This window comes from Apteryx mantelli, unplaced genomic scaffold (assembly GCF_036417845.1).
Source record: "Apteryx mantelli isolate bAptMan1 unplaced genomic scaffold, bAptMan1.hap1 HAP1_SCAFFOLD_20, whole genome shotgun sequence".
NCBI classification, from domain to species: Eukaryota; Metazoa; Chordata; class Aves; order Apterygiformes; family Apterygidae; genus Apteryx; species Apteryx mantelli.
The window spans coordinates 14,159,312-14,173,678 of record NW_027118553.1 but is presented as its reverse complement, the minus strand read 5'-3'; the positions used below and the strand labels follow the sequence as shown (position 1 = coordinate 14,173,678).

The 14,367-nt window shown below is 51.1% G+C and overlaps 1 protein-coding gene across 1 annotated transcript; it reads right to left on the bottom strand.

Moving 5' to 3' along the window:
* Nucleotides 1-13,000: 13,000 nt before the first annotated feature.
* LOC136996039 (olfactory receptor 14C36-like) lies at nt 13,001-13,936 on the bottom strand. The gene has a single exon (XM_067317036.1). It carries the CDS (start codon nt 13,934-13,936, stop codon nt 13,001-13,003), a length of 936 nt encoding a protein of 311 aa, XP_067173137.1.
* Nucleotides 13,937-14,367: the final 431 nt, after the last annotated feature.

The window sequence follows — 14,367 nt, the reverse complement described above, 5'->3', positions numbered from 1 at the left end:
CTGCTGGTGCTGTTTGTAGGCTGAGGTGGGGTTGAAGGGGTTTCCTGAAGTTTCTCACAGACCAGAAGTCACTAAATTCATGACTGAATCTATCAGTCATAGGATGGGATGGGTTTAGAAGATCCCTCCAGGAACCTCAGGAGCATTGCCCTGCAGCCAGAGACTTACCATGTCAGGAGCTGTGAAGATTCCTCCCACAGTGAACTCTCCTCTGGCCTCCCACTCCACACTGCCTTTCACTTCTCATCTCATGTCAGCAGCAGCAGGCAGTGCCCAGAGCCCTGCTGCTCTTTGCAGAGGAGCTGCCTCCAGACACAGCTCTCTCTCAGCAGTGCTGCCAGGTTGCCATCAGCTCCTTCCATTGCAGGAGCCTGGCCCTGCCCAGGAGCAGGGGCCCAGCTGAAGTCCTGACTTCCTCTGTCCCTTGTGCTCCCTCCTCCTGGGAAATGTTCCCTGAAGTAGACTAAAATCATCACCATTGTTCTGTTTCTCAACACTGAAGGGAAACTGATTCCAGCATTACAATTTGTCTCATCACAGGATGGTTATCTGCAAGAGGTGGAAATGTCTTACTCCTAACTAGACGGGAAGCTACTCGACCCATGGTTCAGGTTTTGATTCAGATGAGTCAATCTGGGCATCACATGCCTATTTAGAAGCCCCCGGCATGCAGTGGGATTCAGCGCTCTCCTACGAACATCAAAAAAAAAGCAGGAGGTGGGATTCTCCTTGCCCAGGCCAAAGTATACACAAAATAGATGTCTGTGTGTGAGATCCCTGTCTAAGCTCCCATTATAATCACCTGAGATGGAGGGTGGGATCAGTTCCTCCCACACAAACAGCTGGGGACAGTTGAGGAGACAGAGGTGGTCCAAGTCATGTGTCAGTGTCTGCTTGCTCTGATGGAGCAACTATGAGACCCACATCCTTCTGGAGCATGAGGTGGGGGCCAGGTGGGGAATTTCCTTGGCCATCTCAAATGACCCCAGACGCCTAATACTGATAGAGCCCCACTCACTAGGAAGCTGTGACACAAGCAGATCCCTACAGTGCAAAATCCTGATGTAATCCAGGGCAGACACTACATGTAATGACATAAAAAAAGGCTGGCAGGGCCATGTCAGATGTCTGCGGTGTCCAGCACAACTGCATGTTTCTAGCACATACAGTATGGCCCCTAGAGGAAAGCCCTGCCTGTTTGGAGTGGTGCTGGGCAAGTGTCCCAGGGCCCAAACAAATGAATCCTACCTCTGCCTTCGGGCACAGTCTGTACTGCCCACAGCTAAGCGTACTGCATAAACGGGAGGCACATCACACCAAGGTCTCCACTCATGTCCCTTCACTCTTAAGACCTTCTAGTTCTCTTCTCCCTGACCCTCTTTTCACCCCCAGATGACATAAACAGGGACTGTGCTAATGAGGTCCACAGGGTCACTGGATCACAGGCTGTCCAGGCCAGGGACTTCTTCAGTGGCACCTTACCCTGTCTGGATATTGGTTCACCTCTGTCACAGGCCCCAAGGTGCTGCAGAGTCAGCTCAGGCAGCAAACCTCTTTCCTGCCATTCCTGCACAGCCCAGCTCTGTTTCTCCCTGGCCTTGGGCCCTGCAGGCTTTGCTCTCTTAGTGGGAACCTCCTTTCACCATGACATTGCCACCTGCTTTGTATACCAGCATGGCTCTGCTCTGAAGTGGGGCCATCGCACACACAGTGTCCTTGGCTCCTGGTAACAGGTTTCACCATGACTAATCTGACTGAAACATTGCTAGAGTACTGAGATGTGGTGAGATCACTTGCACGATAGGAGAGCCCTGATGGTAGTGTACAAACTCTTCAGGAGAGACCAACGGGGAAGATGAGGAAAGGGGATGCCCTTTGTGTGAAGGGACAGCTCAGATATGTGGAGCTCTTCACACATTAAGGCAAGGCTTTGGGTGAGAGCTTGTGGGTGACAAGGGTGACATCGCAATGGGAGGTACAGACCATCCAATCAGGGTGAGGAGGTGGACGCAGTCTCCTTTAAGCAGTGTGAGTAAGTCTGTGGATCACAGACCCTGGTTCTTATCGGGGGGACTTTAATCCCCCTGACATGAACTGGAAGGCCAAACAGCAGAGTGCAAGCAGGCCAGGAGGTTTCTGGAGGGCATCAGGGACAGCTTCTGAGCACAAATGCACGATTTGTGATGCTTCTTTGTATCTGAAAACTTCAAACAGGGAGGAACTGATCAGGGATGGTACAGTCAGTGTCTGCCTTGCCTCCGGTGATGAAGGAAAAGTAGAGTTCCAGATCCTGAGTGGAGTGAGGAAGGATAGTAGTGGAGCACAGATCCTGGACTTCAGAGGGGCAGAGTTGGGCCTGTTGAGGAGACTGGTGGGGGATCCCATGGGAGGCAGTTCTGAAGGGCCCAGCAGCTCAGGAAAGCCAGCAGGTCTTTAAGGACAGCACCCAGCAAGCACAAAAATAGTCCATAGTGGTACTCAGTAGAACTAGCAGACATCTTGGGAGATCGGCTTGGTTACACTGGGAACTCAGGACTGAGCTCCAGGGCAATAAGGAAGCAGAAGGAAGGAGAGGCTGCAAGATGGTATTTAGAAATACTGTCCAGCGAGAAGGGATGGTGTTAGGGAAGCCAAAGCTCCCCTAGGATTGCCCATTGCAGGGAACATCAAGAGCATGAAGAAGAACTGCTACAGCTTCAGTTACAGTAAAAGAGTAAAAAGGAAAATGTTGGCTCCCTGCTGGATCAGGCAAGGAATCTATTAACAGCAGATGCAGATGGGTGTGAGGAGCTCAAGGCCTTCTTGGCTTTAGTCTACACCAATAAGTTCTCCTAGGCTGTTGTGCCTAGTCAGGAGTCCAGAGGGGAAAAAAGAAGCAACCAATGCTGGGTGATGACGGAGCAAGGGATGACTTGCAAGAACTCAACCCATACAAGTCTCTGGGACTGGATGGGCTGCACCTGACGACATTGAGAGGGCTGGCTGCTCTCACAACAAGGCTAGTCTCTATCATCTTTGAAATGTTGTGGAGATCAGGGGAGGTCCCAATGAGCAGGAGAAGGGGTATGTTGTGCCCATCATCAGAAAAGGCCACAAGGACAACGCAGGGGGCTGCAGGCTGTTCAGCCTCTCTTTGGTGAGGAGTGTTTCATGGAGTGAATCGTCTTGCATCACATTTCTGGGCACCTGAAGGAGAAGAAGCCAGCATGGATTTAGTGCAGAGAAATGATTCCTGACCACCTGATTGCCTTCTGTGATAAAAGATCTGTACTTGGTGAGGAGAGGAGAGTAGGTGTCATTTACGATGATTTTAGCAAGGAGTTTGACACTGTCTCCAAGAATATTCTTGTATACAAATAGGGCATTATGATAGTCTGGGCAGACAACCAGATGGGTTAAAAGCTGGTTGGATGATTGAGCTTAGAGTTTTTTTGTGACTGAGTGGTGCTTTACCTGGAAGCCAGTGACAGGTGGAGCACACAGGGGTCTGTACTGGGACCTGTCCTGTCTAAGACATTCATCAGCGACCTGGAGAACACAACTCTCATCATATTTGCAGATGGCACCTCACCAAGAGAACTATCATAAGCTCGAGGGCTGCCATCCAGATGGACCTCAGCAGATGGGGGGAATGGGTTGCCATGAACTTTATTAAATTCAAAAATCAAACGCCAGGTCCTGCCCCCGGGGCAGACCAACACCCTGCAGTGATACAGGCTGGGCAGTGCCCAGCTGGGCAGCATCTCTGCAGAAAAGGATGATGCGGGATAAGCACATCCGGTTAAGATTTGTGTTTCTGTATTCAGGAAAACATCATCATCAGAAGAGTAACCTGCTTCACCTTGTAAACACCTTCCTTCAACGCCAGCTCCCAGAAGTCTAGAAAGTGGAGGATGTACTCCTACTGAAGTCTGCTGATGGAAATCGGTGTAGTGGTCCTCCCAAAGTGACCAAAACACAATATGGAATTCAGATTCCTAATTTGTAGAGATTTGGCCTTTATGAAGAAAGAACTGATATTGTAGTTAAGGCATTCAAATGCTAAAGCCATTTCTACTACGAACACTGTGACACCTATCTTTTGCAAAGGCAGACTGTTAGAAGGCATGCTATTGGCAAACAGATCTTGATTGCCTGCACTTTGCAAACATTGCATACGTTTGATTCAGGATATAAATAACTATCTTGAAATTGCCAGAATTCTTCTCCTAGGCAAAATTAAACATCTGTCTAAGAAGCCTGTGTGTGTGGGAATGGGGGGAAGGCTGGGTCTGGGTGAATCTCTGGACTCAGAAAACACTCTGGACAAATGTTTTCAGTGCTGTTTGCTGCCACAGAAAATTCTAGAAGATTCAGGTAGGGTGCCCTCATGATGGCTGTATCCTTTTGCTTGGGAAAGCACAGCATTCAGGTGCTTCAAGATACATAACTGAACAGGAAACCGAAAAAGGAAAGCTACTGATAGGAAGAGCTCTTTGGGGACATTTGCATGGCATCCAGCTGGTGTTGCAAGCTACCAAACTGGTGCCTATGCTGGACCCTTCTGTAACAGTGTAGTAAATGTAGCTTTCAATGAGAGTCCAACAGCCTCCCACTGTACACGGACATGTGGAATATAAATGATAGTTGGTGCTGTCCTTTGGGCTTCCGGGATGCTGGTGTCCAAGTCAGCATTGAACACAAGCAGCATGACACAGGCAGGAAAGCTGAGGGCAGGCACTGTCAAAGCAGCGTGGTTTTGAGTCATAATTTCAAAGTTCATTTTATAAGAAGTGACAACCTTCAACCTGTCTGAAGAGCTCCCCAGCTCACAGCCTGCTGTCTCGTTTCCAGAGGCTCCTTCCAACCAGGTTCCTTGCTCAGGAAGATCAAAGGCCATTGCCTGCAGGTGGTACCTCAAGCACATAAGCAGATAAGCCTCTACCCCATGACTAAAGCAGCAAGCATCCTTTCCCAGGATGCATTTCTCTGTGTGTCTGATCAGATGAGCAACACTTAGGCAGTTCTGGTCCCCAGGAGGAAAGTGCTAGCAGTAGGTGTGGGCACTGACTAGACATTACTGGTAGATGACCACAGAGGCAGCCATCACATAACCCAAAGGGAGATAATCGTCTTATGTGGCAGATGAACATCCAACCATGTAACATGTCTGTCCATGCTTTAATGGCTCTCAAGTGCTTCCACTAAAGGTCCAGATGCTGTAATACAGGGATGCCAAAGAACAGAATACATTTCCTGCCCAGAAGTAAAAAGGAACACATCAGCACCAAGTCTATTTATGCTATAACTTTCTTCTTGAGAAAAAGGCATAGATGTACAAATAGAAGTGCTGAAATGCTTTTAGTGCCTCCAATGGGGCATTGCAGGCTGCAGCATTGTTCATATTTGGTAAATGTACACAACTAAAGAAAATGTTTACACTAATCAACAAGCGTACAATAACTGTTCCTCTTAAGTACAATGAAAGAAAGGAAACACATTTCTTCCCCCCACCTCCTGCAAAAAAAAAAAAAAAAAAAGCAGCGTTACAAGAAAGGAGGCTAGGAGAAGGGCATGAGATGCAGTCATGCTGATGCAGAACCACCTCCTGGGAGCTACAGAGTCTTATGAGGAGACGAAAACCACAGTCTGAATCCCACTGAGGTCAGCAGGAGCTCTTGCCATGGAGAAAAGTTTATGAAGAGCATCTTCCAGCTCCCTGAGCTGACAGCAACCTCCTGCCTGTTGAATTTGGAATGGAAAAAACAGTCATGCACAACAGCATCATTTGATGTCCTTCAGTCTAAAAGAAATGTGGATTTTCAGGCAGAAATGATAGGAAGCACATTAAAACCAGGCCACCTCCTTACCATGAGTTCCACCTACCTCACTTGAGTCAATGAATCCTAGGCGATTAAAGAAGCGAAAAGGTGCCAGAGTGCATCTTTCTTCAGGGGAGGTGGTGCTAGCAAACAGAGCAGACAGGCCCAGGGTAGGAGCTGCCAACTTCTCCAGAGCACCTATTCCTGCAGGCTCCAGGGGAGACCTTTGCCTCTAGCCTGGCTCTCCAGCTCTTTGGCTACACAAACCCATATTTCATTTATTTATTTATTTATATACCTAAAAGGATGGACAACACATTTCCTTGGTTTTGAGTCACTTCAGGAATACTGTGTTTTAAGTCAACATGACTAAGAGTCTGTGGATCTTTCTGGTGGAGGCTCGGTCCTTCCTTTTGGACAGTAATAACAATGTACTTTATTTGGAACTCCAGTACCGAGTTTCAGCTCCATGCTTACTTCTTCCATGTATTGATATAACCTTCCCTTCCCAACCAGCTTTCTCTACTTTTTGTTCTCCCACCCCTCACTCTTAAAACAGCCAAGACTGTTTACAAAGACCCAACAGTTTGAATCCAAGGGACACAGACATTTACTTGTTGCAGTTAAGGAATGTTTCCTCTTGTCTAGTAGGCATTTGATGAGACAATTCAGCCTCAGAACCCTGAAGGTGATTCCTCATCACTGTACATTGCATCCTCTTTTAAAAGGTGATTAATACCACCTGAAAGACAAGAGATGTTGGTTAACTTCCCTGAATAGTCCGTATCCCTCACTCGCACTGGTACAGCTTCCAAATTAGTAATGAAACACATTCCCTTGCATTTTGTGATTTGATGGGAACACGTTATATTCTTAAGTCTGCCTCCTACCACACAGCACAGGAGACTCTACAAGTCTGTGCAAAGCTCTCCTGAATATCCTGATTTGGCTAAATGTCTTTCTCCAGTGGTGAAAACACCTATTCTCCCAATTAAAAAAAAAAAAAAAAAAAAAAAAAAGGATGATGCTCAGGAATGCCTTCTGTAGTTCCTAGACATGTAAAGAATATATATATATACACACACACACACACATCACACACTCACACACACATATTTATGATTTGTATATATTTCTGTGATATGTATTTATGTATATCCACATATATGTGTGTATATATGTGTGTGTATTGATTATATATATATATATTTCATGACAGAGCACTTGTGCAGAACAACAGACTCCCCACACAACTGCAGGAACTGTGGTTTCGTAGCTCTGTGCTGTGTGTGCTTCATTTCTACCAGCTGATAAGTGTTTCTTTCTAAATGCAACAGCAGTTTCTTTCTTCCAGTGTCCAAAAAGTCCCGAAGAAGCCAATCAAATCCCTGCTTGCATGAACTCGGTGATGAGTCTATTCCACGCGCTCCAGGCACCCTGCTGGATCCATGCAGTGGGATCCCAGCACAAGCCCCCCCTGCCCAGTGCAGCCTGGGGGCGGCTCAGGCCTCCCTGGAGAGCCCCAGCCCAGCAGGGAACAGCCCTGCAAGGCCAGCGCCTTTCTGGCCTGTCTGCTTCAGAGACAGAAGTGGCCTCACCAGCCATTTCACAGTCCTGTTGCTGCTGCTCAGCTGCTCAGGCTGAAGTGACCTCACAGCTGCTTTGCTGATGCCCTTCCTGCTGCTGGCCTGTCCGGGACTCAGGCAGAATTGACCTCACAGCCTACACTCAAGCCATAAACCTGCTTCTGGCCTATCAGCAGCAGACAGAGGTGACTTCACATGAACCAACAGCAAGCAAGGGCATGCTGACGGCATGCAATCTATAGAGAAGGACGTGAGCTCACTCTCAGCATCACAACCATGTCCCACTTTTGGCAGATCAGGTACTGAAGCAGCAGTGACCTCACAGTCAACATCCCAAGCACCTTCCTGCTACTTGCCTATCAGGTGCTCAGGCAGAAGTGGCCTCACAATACATTTCATAGCCATCTTCCTGCTGTTGGTCTATAAGCTTCTCATATCGGAATGACATCACAGCCGCTTTGCTGACCCTGTGCCTGCCAGCGGCCTGTCATTTCTTCAGGCATCAGTGACCTCACAGACAACAATGACGCCATTAACCTGCTTCTGGCCTAACAGCAGCACAGGCAGAGGTGACTTCACAAGAACCTACACCAGCCAAGAGCCTGCTGATGGCCTGTCAGGTACTGAGGCGGAAGTGACCTCACAGTCAGCACTGAAGCCATGTGCCTGGTTCTTGTCTATCAGGTACTGAAGTAGCACTGACCTTACAGGCCCATATCTGGGTCATGTCCCTGCTGCTGGCCTGTCATGTTCTCACACGGAAGTGACCCTGTCATTGGCTCCCAGGAATGTGGGGAAAGTCGTGCTCTGGGACTGGCTTGCTCCTTCAGTGGCTTCCCAGGAGCTGGCAGAGGGCCTAGGAGGTAGCAGTGCCCTGGCCCCAGACACCCATCAGCACCTTCACCTCATGAGCCATGGGACCTGTCCCTCCTCCACCCAGTCCTCTGAGTGACCAGCTGCTCTCCTACAGCCTGACAAGAATCTGAGGTCTCCTTGCCAATCCTGAAAGCATGATCCTGATGGACTCCCATAAGTACTGCTGCCTGCTTGTCCAAAAGCGCCTGGCCCAGGAATTATGTGCAGGGGGTTATCACAGCCCCGGCAGTGCAGTGCCATGAGGATCCCACCAGGCCTCTTCTTCCAGCACTTCCTCAAGCAACATGCTTTGGAGGAACAGCAATGGCCAGGTCCCATCTGTGCCCATCCAGTTGGCTGCAGGCAGCACCCTGGGGACTTGGTTTAGTTCAGCACAACAAAATTCTGGGTGTAGTGGCAGGGCTGGCAGTCACTGGTGCCTTCCCCGCCACTCCAGGAGCTCAGACTGCTCCCCAGTGCTGAGGAGCTGAAAAGAGAGGTGGAGGTGCCCAGGGAAAGGTAAGGAAATACTGCCGGTCTCGTTCAGGCCAGATGTTATGGGATCTGCTTCTGGGGGCATTTCAGAGGTGGCCGTGATGTGACTGAGGTCCCTTGTGAGCCACACATTGGAGGCATCCTATAGTCTTCAGCCACTCAGGACTTCAAGGTCCCAGACTAAAATCTTTACCTGAGTGCCCAACAACTCCCCCTTGGCTGGAAGGGGTCTCTAAAATCTTGCTGCCCTCAATCCCATGAGGACTGTCAGGAAAAGACCCTCCTTTCCCCAGGTGCTACTGGTCATGGAAGAAACGGCCTTGCCAGAGAGGGGGTAAATCCACCTGCATTTGGAGATGTCTCCTGGTGGGACTCCTGGCCTGAATTCCCTTCTCTTTGAGTCTTTTCTTCTTTCTTCCTCCACCTCTCCCACAGAAATTTATCTTTCTCTGTGAGGTGTGTCAGGAGCCCCTGGCATGAGCAGAGGAGGCCATATCCAGCCCCATGGCTCAGGGGTTGGGATCCTTGGCACCTCGGGAGGGTCACAGCCACTTGGCTTTTCCAGGCCTGTGCTGTGAGGTCTCACACACATAATTACTCTTTCAGTGGGCTCCCCAGGCTGCCCAGATTATCAGCGTGGCATTTCCCTGAACTCAGTTCTTGCTCCACAGTCCTGATGCAAGGCGAAAAATGGAGTTCAGGGCAGACTGAGATGTGACCAGAGGAAGTTTTACTGAAGAGCATAGAAGGCATCAAGAAGTTTATAACCACCCTCAGGACATTCAGTCCCAATCTTTTCTCTTTCAGACTAAAATCAGGCTTCATTCTGCAGCCACTGAAGGCAATTTCCATTGTTTATGCCGGGTTTTTTTTTTGGCTTCCCTCCTCATTGGTATCCTCCAGTATTGACCTCTGAAGAATGTCACTGGTAACCACTAGTCAGCTGGACTTTGTACCACTCTTCTCTACCCTTTGAACCAGGCAGCCTCCAGCTAATTTCCCATAGCCTCCATTGCTTACTCCTCCATTCCACATCTCCCCAGGCTGGCTACAAAGAGGTTATGGAAGAGCATGGCAAAGGCCTTCCTAACTTCAAGGTCTACGACATGCACTGTCCTCCTCTGTCCACAAATCTTCCAGGAAGATTTGCTTTGCAGAGCCTGAGGTGACACTGACCAGTCTATCATTCCCCGGATCCTCTTTCCTGTCCTTCTTGAAGATGGATTTGCCTTTTTTTCCAGTCTTCAGAAACCTCCCCTGAGATCCATGACCTTTCAAAGATGATAGTGAGCAGCCTAGCGATGATGTCGGCCAGCGCCCTCAGTAACCCAAGAAATTGCAACTCAGGAGAAGTAAAAGGGTTTTCATCATAAGGGGGGCTCAAATACTGGACCAAGGGCCAAGGGCAGCTGTGGCATGTCCATTCCTGGAGATGTTCAAAGCTCACTGGGCCACAGCCCTGAATGACCTGCTCTAACCAGCCCTGCTTTGCATAGGAGGTTGGACTAGGACCTCTGGAGGTCCCTTCCCACCTGAATAGCTCTGTGACTTCACAAGTGCAAAGACCCCAGCCACAGAGACAGGCTCTGCCTCTCCTGCAGGCTGCCCTCCCAGCAGATGATGGGTAGAGCCCTTTGCCAGCCCCACACTCCCTTGTCCCCCCCTCCACCTCTGCCATGGAACATGGCCCAGGTCTGGACCAGGCCCATCTGAAGTCTCCTCCACCAGCTGTTCCCCTGCAAAGGGAGGAAACCCCGACGTTCCCAGCATGGAGCTGACGTCAAAGCAGCAGCTGGAGCCTGACTGGTCCCATTGCTTTGTCCCTCCTGGCCCAGCTGTGGAGGCAGAAGCAAAGCTGCTCCGCCTGCCTCACTGCCCCCCGTGGTCTCCATCCCCTCCATGCCCCATCCCAACCCTGGCACTAGCCGGCTTTCCTGGGCTGGGCCATCTACTTTCCCCAAAAGGGGGAAGAAGCATGGGGGCAGTGGGCTGGCGGGCCGGGCTGGGGGCAGCGATGGCCCTGCTAGCCTGGGAGCTGGGGGGAGAGGCCAGACCTGCTGCCTGGTGGGGGATGGAGCCCCAGCAAAGGGGGAGGTGGGGAGGGCCGTGGGCCGGGCAGCAGCTATGGGGCTGTGCCAGTTCCTGCTGCACGACCGGTCCCTGCAGTGTGGGAAGAGGGGATGGGAGATGGGGCAGCATGGGGGTGGCATCAGGTTGGCAGGGTACGGGCTGGGGGCAGTGGGGGCTGCAGTGAGGGGTCGTGGTCAGTGTTTCTGCAGCACAGCGGCTGCCGCGTTCACCTCACGTGCAAAAGTCCTGCAGTGACCCCAGGCAGAAACAAGGCATTTCCCTGGTACCAGTGCCACCCTCCCAGCAGGACGGGGACATAGGATGAGGGTGCTCTGCTTCTCCTGGTGCTCAGGGCAGCTCCACGAGGTTGGCCCAGCTTTGCCTGAGGGACCTCTTGGTCCTCGGCTCTACTGTGGCATGGCTGGAGCAGGGACAAGAGCTCGTGGGGCCGGGCTAGGAGAGCTCTCCTGGGAGTTTCTCTTTTGCAGTGGAGCGGTGAGGAGCATCGGGGCTCCCATCTGTGCCCCCTCCCTGCATCCGCACACAGCCCCATGGTCCTGCTGTGCAGGCACTGCACAGGGCAGGGTGCATTCAGGGATGGGGAAATGTCCCCCGGCATAGTCCCCATGACAGCCCTCAGTGACCTGTCCCCCCACAGCCCACCTGCTTTGGCAACCAAGGGCACAGACTGGCCTCCTCTCTTCTGAGCCCGGCATGTCTTGGTTCCCCTCCACGAGACCTGACTCTGCTGGCAGTGGCCCCACAGCAGTTCCCGCCGCAGGGGGGGCTGCAGAGCTCTGGGCATTCAATCCACAGCCGCAGCCCCTCTGAAGGGCACAGCAGCTCCAGGGGGCAGAGAGGGGTGTGTGTCAGCTGCCCCATCAGCCTCCAAGCTGGGACTGGCCACAGTGGCACAAGGACACAGAGGACAGCATCACTCTGTGTCCCTTGTTCTGCTGTCCTGGAGACTCCCTAGCCCCAGGCTGCCTGCAGACCCCCATGCCAGCCCCTCTCTCCAGGACAGCACAAGAGTCCCTGCCCTGGGACTCCTCTGGCAGCTCCTGCTGCCCCAGGGACATAGCAGCCTGCCCGTAGTTGACACACAGAGAAACAGATTTCTCTTTCGCATTTACTCCTCCTTGCCAGCACACAGTTGCTCCTTTCCTTTTCTCTAGGTGCGTCCTTGCTCCCCCAAGGGCCTTTCCCCATGTGGGTACATCAATGCTGGCCTCCCTGGCCATTCCTGGACCCTCCTCCAACCTCCCCACAGGGCCCCGAGCTGGTGGTGATGCTCTGCAGAGCGAGTGGCCGTGGGGCAATGGGGATTGGGGTGACTCCACACTGGCCATGGTGGTCAGGGTGGGAAGCAGACCCAGCTGGACAGGCATCATTGCACCTGACAACCCCTACCAAGGGGTCTGTGGCCATGGACAATGCTCTGAGCAATCACAGGGCATTTCAAAGGGCTCAGGCTGTGTTCAGGGGTGTCTCTACAGCGAGCCCATGGTTTTTCATTGAAGGTGACATGAACAACTCTCCAGGTTCCCTTCCTTATGCCTGCAGGGTCCATGCTGCCTCCCATGGGACTGCAGAGCTCTCACTAGCCTGGACATTCATTGGTTTTGCCCTTTACCTTTGGGTGACTCCACCTGATTTTGTGAAGCTCCATTCTCCCCTAGGCACATGGTGCCCTTGGAGATGCCCTGTGCTCTCCTGGGGGCTCCATACTCCCTTTGAGAAGGACAGGCATCAGTCTCCAGCCCTGTCAGATGGGAGATTCACCACCTCCAGGAGCACTGGGCACCCACAAGTGAGAGCTAAATCCAGCCCTCCTTCCCTAACACATCACCTAGGAGCTCATGGCCTTGAACCCAAGGAGAGCCCCAGAAAAGCAATAGCCCTCTCCCAGGTAAAAGTCCTTGAGTGCATTCTTGGCTCCTGCTTTGGAAGACTAGCCCAACCTTCAAGCCTGCACTGAGGAAATCCCCTTTAATTAGAGAGAGGCCAGCTCTGACACAGTGATAGACACATTCACAGCAGGTATCTCAATCAGACAGACTGGGTTCATGCCTCTGGAGAAGTGGGATGAATTCAAGCACTTCTGCACAAACATGATTATCACAGAGAGAATTCCCCAAGCACACAAGTTCTCTGTGATGAATGGGAAATCATTTGTGAAGAGGGATGGGCAGTTTATTGATGCTGAAATAGTAAGAGCTGAATGAGTTTCCTCACTGCGTCTTGCAGCTCCTTGTTCCTCATACTGTAGATGAGAGGGTTCACTGTTGGAGGTACCACTGAGTACAGAACAGTCAACACCATATCCAAAGCTGGGGAGGAAAGGGAGGGGGGCTTTAGGTAGGCAAAGATGACAGTGCTCAGAAAGAGGGAGAACACAGCCAGGTGTGGGAGACACGTGGAAAAGGCTTTGTGCCGGCCCTGTTCAGAGGGGATCCTCAGCACAGCAGTGAAGATCTGCACGTAGGACAGCACAATGAAAATGAAACACCCCAAAGATAAACAGACACTAACCACAAGAAGCCCAACTTCCCTGAGGTAGGAGTCTGAGCAGGAGAGCTTGAGGATCTGTGGGATTTCACAGAAGAACTGGTCCACAACATTGCCTTGGCAGAGCGGTATTGAAAATGTGTTTGCAGTGTGCAGCACAGAATAGAGAAAACCACTGGCCCAGGCAGCTACTGCCATTTTGACACAAGCTCTGTTGCCCATGAGGGTTTCGTAGTGCAGGGGTTTGCAAATGGCAATGTAGCGGTCATAGGCCATGATAGTGAGGAGATAATACTCTGCTGAAATGAAGAAAAAGAAGAAAAATATCTGGGCAGCACATCCCAAGTAGGATATGGCTCTGGTGTCCCACAGGGAATTGGCCATGGATTTGGGGACAGTGGTGGAGATTAAGCTGAGGTCGAGGATGGAGAGGTTGAGGAGGAAGAAGTACATGGGGGTGTGGAGGCGGTGGTCGCAGGTTACAGCTGTGATGATGAGGCCGTTGCCCAGGAGGGCAGCCAGGTAGATGCCCAGGAAGAGTGAGAAGTGCAAGAGCTGCAGCTCCCGTGTGTCTGCAAATGCCAGGAGGAGGAACTCATTGAAGGAGCTGCTGTTGGACATTTCACTCCCTCTGGGCTTTGGGGACTGTCCAAGGAAGAAAAGATAGAGACAAATGAGGACAGACTTCTCTGAGGAAAACTTTCTCATAAAACCCTCCAAACACACACATCCCCATCTGGGCAGAACAGTCATTGAGCTCCGTGGCTTGAGCTCTGGTATGTTCTGGCTGAGTTTCCCATGAGGAGCAGGAGCTTCTGCCCCTGGGCTCTAGATGAGTCAGTCCTGACCTACAGCTCTGTGGACATGGAAACAGCGGTGACTGAACTGTTATATTCCCAGTTCCAGTTAGATTTCATCCACTCATAATGTTGAAGACATTTTCAGCATCTTCACTCCCAGTTCCACATAATGTGGATTCATGAATAGTTTTAAGGCTTTTTTGGTTTTCTTTAGCTGACCCTGTCACACCGGAAGAGGATTCCTGGAGGTAG

Coding starts and splice junctions, on each gene's coding strand:
- LOC136996039 (XM_067317036.1), bottom strand. CDS start 13,936: ATGTCCAACAGCAGCTCCTTCAATGAGTTCCTCCTCCTGGCATTTGCA.